Source organism: Amblyomma mixtum, chromosome 4 (genome assembly GCF_055824585.1).
Source record: "Amblyomma mixtum isolate Tamu chromosome 4, ASM5582458v1, whole genome shotgun sequence".
In the NCBI taxonomy this organism is placed as follows: domain Eukaryota; kingdom Metazoa; phylum Arthropoda; class Arachnida; order Ixodida; family Ixodidae; genus Amblyomma; species Amblyomma mixtum.
The window spans coordinates 138572690-138576937 of record NC_143015.1 but is presented as its reverse complement, the minus strand read 5'-3'; the positions used below and the strand labels follow the sequence as shown (position 1 = coordinate 138576937).

General features: G+C 50.6%; 1 protein-coding gene across 1 annotated transcript; it reads left to right on the top strand.

Moving 5' to 3' along the window:
- Positions 1 to 200: 200 nt before the first annotated feature.
- Positions 201 to 3887, top strand: LOC149348438 (uncharacterized). Its single transcript, XM_089541763.1, has 2 exons — positions 201 to 2089; positions 3539 to 3887. Exons 1-2 carry the CDS (start codon positions 201 to 203, stop codon positions 3885 to 3887), a joined length of 2238 nt encoding a protein of 745 aa, XP_089397889.1.
- Positions 3888 to 4248: the final 361 nt, after the last annotated feature.

Genomic DNA, 4248 nt, shown 5'->3' with positions numbered 1-4248 from the left:
ACGCGCATTGGCTGCGTGCGGGCTCCCGGTACGCCGGTACCGGTGACGGTAACACTTTACACGGTAGGGCTAAAGGAGTCTACTCTAACGCGAGCTACTGTAACTCTTCTGGCTCAGTTGCTGCGGTACACGAGGCAGACTTTCTCTATCATTTTCGCAAGCAGGTATCACCTAATCCACTGTGTTTACGCAGCACCTGAATGGCGAGCCTTGGATGTTCTGCGCAACGGCCCGACGGGGACCCGCCGACATGGTTGGCCCGTCTGCGCTACACCAGCAGTTGGTACACCGCGTCTCCCATCGACGCTGAACTGCCCTGCACTGCAACGGAGGACCAAAGCTGCCAGATCTTTGACCACTTGCCCGTGTGGAATGAGGTTTTCTACTGCATCCACTACGAGCTTCGAGCGTCCTCCAGAATGAACGGCCAGCTTTCGCTGGTAAGCCTCGGTCCAGGCCGCCGATGCCGCCCTACGGTCGAAGACTTCATGGACTGGCAGAAGGCGAACTACCTTCTGAACTGGCTTTTGAAAACACACCGATGCATAGACACCCTTGAACTCCTTTACTGGGATGTTTATGACAAGGTGTCCCATCCGTACGACCATCTCTTCTGCGAGGCCTTCAGCGAGAACAAGTGGGTGAAGACACTCAAGATCACCTTTTCCCGAAGTCACAGGCACGAGAAGCTTAGCGCGCTGATCGCGTCATGCGTGCGCCTAGAACGACTCGAGTGCTACTTGTCGCTCCCAGCCGCGCTGTCCTCTGCACTGGCGACTCTTCTACGGACGACCGCATCCCTGACTGTTCTCATTATTGGATCGTTGCGAATAACCGAACAGGAAGCTGACGATTTCTTGGCCGCGTTGCGTGAAAACCGCACTCTGAAGGAACTCTCAATGGCCGAGCCGTACAATGCAGCGGTTTCACTGCTCAACCGGGCCGAGTTCGCAGAGTATCTAAAGAACAGCACCACGTTAACGACGTTCAGGATCAGGCCTCTGGAAGCGACTTACTATGAGCGCGAGAGTTGGTGGCTCTGGATCCTGGAAGGCGTGTCGGAGAACAGAACGATCACCAACGTGAGATTCGAAAATTTGGTCGTGGGCCAAGAAACCTCCCCGCTTCTAGGCAAGATTTTGACGCAAAATATGGTTCTTCGTTGTCTCAGCTTGACGTCGATAAGAAAGCCGGATGATTTCAGATTATCGACAGTGAATCCCTGGTGGCTGGTGGCTTTCGTGCAGAACAAGACACTGGAGGAGATATCGCTGTATTTTCACATGCTGTCGATGGTGGAGTGGGAGATGATTTTCGCATCTGCGGCTCGAAAACAGAACCTGAGAAAAGTGACGGTAAAAGTGATCCCCCGCGATCATCACTGTATTGAGGAATTGTACAGGTTGATACGCGAGGCTGGCGCGGAGGAGAAGGTAGTCATTGACGCGGGAAGTTACTTTGTCGGAGATCACCAGAACACACTGGACTGTCAAGCCTTCTCAGAGGTTCGGGGTCTTCGCAGGCAGTGTACGAAACAGGACATCCGCCGAGCTTTGCAGCAAATTCCATCGCTGGACCACCTTACAAGCTTGCTGCTGCGGATCCCAGCTGTTGACCTCGATGATTCACTAGCCACGGATCTTAGCGAGTGTATCAAAACAACGACCTCGCTTCAAAAACTACGTCTGACCACGACGTGGGGCGATGCGACGCTCAACGTTCCAAACTGTTCGTGGAAAATCGTCGTTTCGTCTTTTCTTGAGAACAAAAGCCTGAAAGAAATTTTTGTAGCCGCAGTTTATATTAAAGACGAAGACATCGAGCGCCTGGCGGATGCAATCAAGCTGAGCAGCGTCGTCCGTTGTGCAGAATTTACCGGTGAAAACTCTGATAAAGTGGACGTGTTTTATCGACGATTGTCCGTGGATATCGCGGAAAACTACAGCCTCCAGCGCGTCAACTTTCTGGCGCCGGCGAAACGGAACTCCCCAGAGTTCAATGCCTGGTATGCCGTTTGGGAAGTGGCACGTCGGAACTGTGACCTTGTCGAGCTCGCCGCTGTGTTCGTCAACGGCATGCGGTTCGACCGGTACGTACGTCCGATGTTGTGCCGTGTCTTGAAGCGCGCTTGGAATAAGCAAAGCTTCAGCAGATTCGAAAAAGATCGTATTTCTGGCTGAGAGTTATGAAACGAAAGTCACGTTGTAAAAGGCTGCTGCGCCGTTCCAGATGTTTTCATCGTAACATTATTAACTCTCATTAAGAGACATCGGAGGACACAGACACAGTGAAAAAAGGTGGCGTCGAAACTCGTAGGCTTAACAGAAGTTAAGTCGTAACGCATTCTGAAGTGAGACTGAAATAATTGAGCTTACGTTCCTTTTGCAAGTGCCTTTCTTCACTAATCTCGGTTTACTTAACAGGCACGGAGAAAGCAAGAGATAGCTGCCCTTCCTTCCCCTTCCTCTTTTCAAGCAGAAAATTTGCATGAGTAAAGCAGTTCTTAATTTCTTTTTTTTTTGCGAGGATTTCCGGGAACGTGCTGCGCAAATGGCCGCGGACGTATGTTTATTGCGCTTCCCTAGACTGGCCTCTCAAAAGGTGCTCTCCATCTAGCTTCGAATCCTAGTGCCTCAAGTCGATCGCAGAAATCGCTTAGAATTCAAGCAGTGGAAAGGCAGCAGCATACACAGTTTTTTGGTAAGAAATTAGCGCTAAAGGAGACACAAAACTGGAAGTTTGCCATGATCGCTACGAAGGTAAAAAGCTGGTACTTTTGTTTATTAGTTGAGAGTAAAAACGAAATTCAATGAGTCGAATGTATGCAGCTTGTAGCTAAGGCAGTCCCAGTTTTTCCTTTTGCTCTAGCATTTTAAAAGGAGACGTCGTAGGATTTAACCCACTGGGAGATGCATAGGCGGCTTCTCACCTTATTTGGTTTGTGAAGCAGCTCGGTGATGACGTAATCTGAGTAGTAATGCAGACTTCCATTGTTCTTGATTCCCTCGGTTGCATGTTTCGTCGAATGCCGCCAAAAAGCATACCAAATAATATAATCGCGATGGGGTTTTGTGTCTTGTTTTGAGCATGCTGTCTTGACTTATAAATGTACTGCCCACAATGACCTCATCGTGCGCCGCTGTTACGGCGCTGTGCTGTGCACAGAAGCCTGAGAACTACCACAGCTTTAATCATAGATTACTCCCGTTTTCAAACGCTAGCACAAAAATGATTTCTTTTGCTTCCCCTCCAAGTTTCCCATATTCGATCCTTTTAAGCTAATTGAATTCTCAAAAAATAATATGAATCTGAACTTCTATTGTGGATAAAACAGGTGAAAGTTGCGCCGGAAATTCTGAAGGAGGTCCTCATGCAGTGGCTTAAAGGGAAAGGGCAATTCAAAAACACCCAAACAGAAATCGACGCAGAAAGCATCGCGCAACTGTGAGACCTCAAGGCGCTGAAATTGTTGCTTCATTCCCTTATGTGGAGTGTTCTGCCTTTAGGTTTCACTCTGGCATGTTTCACCCCTTTTCAGGTGCTGTGCCCAGGCCCTGGAAAGAGTGGCCAACCACCCAGCGCTGTTGGAAAAGGTTGTCGAGCTGGCATCGGTCAGCGAAGTGGAGGCAGCTGCCATGATTCGCCTAGCACTGGTCCGCTTGGAGCCCATGGACGTGTTCATGCGACTCTCGGGGGTAGTCCGGGAGCGGGTTGTGTGCCACCCACGCGGAGACGGCCGCGTGCAACTGCACGACCTGGACGACTACTGCTGGGCTTCTTTGAGGCGTTACCTCACCTTGGACGACATCAAGCAACGCCCTCAACTAGAACGCGAAGCTGGGCGCGTTGCTGCCCATATTCGGGATCGGAGATTGCGCGCGAAATAAAAATTCCAGAGGAAAGGGCTGGTGGAGTAGCTGTCATATTCGGTGGACACGTGAACGACGTGATGAGGGAAAGGATGGAGGAAGGCGAATAAGGTAGCAGGGGAAAAACTTGTAGGGTTTTAATATAGTTAAGCTGAGCAGACGTGCGAAAGCATGTGTTTAGCCTGGTTGGCTCATGGTTTTGCTTTGCTGGATCGTCGGCACGTCTGGCGTCGGTATTACTCAGGTTGAGCTCTGGTGAGGTTTCGGTTTGCTGATGGAAGTTGGTCGTGTGTTCGGCTATCGCAGCAGCGTGTACGGCTGCTGCGATAGCCTAGTGGTCTCGCACAGCGGCCTGCGAAGCGGATCGGTTCGCGCCGCC

Bases quoted from the DNA above. Each gene is read 5' to 3' on its own strand.
- LOC149348438 (XM_089541763.1), top strand. From the start codon at position 201: ATGGCGAGCCTTGGATGTTCTGCGCAACGGCCCGACGGGGACCCGCCG. The intron at 2,090-3,538 runs GTACGTACGTCC...ACCCCTTTTCAG, and splicing joins AACGGCATGCGGTTCGACCG to GTGCTGTGCCCAGGCCCTGG.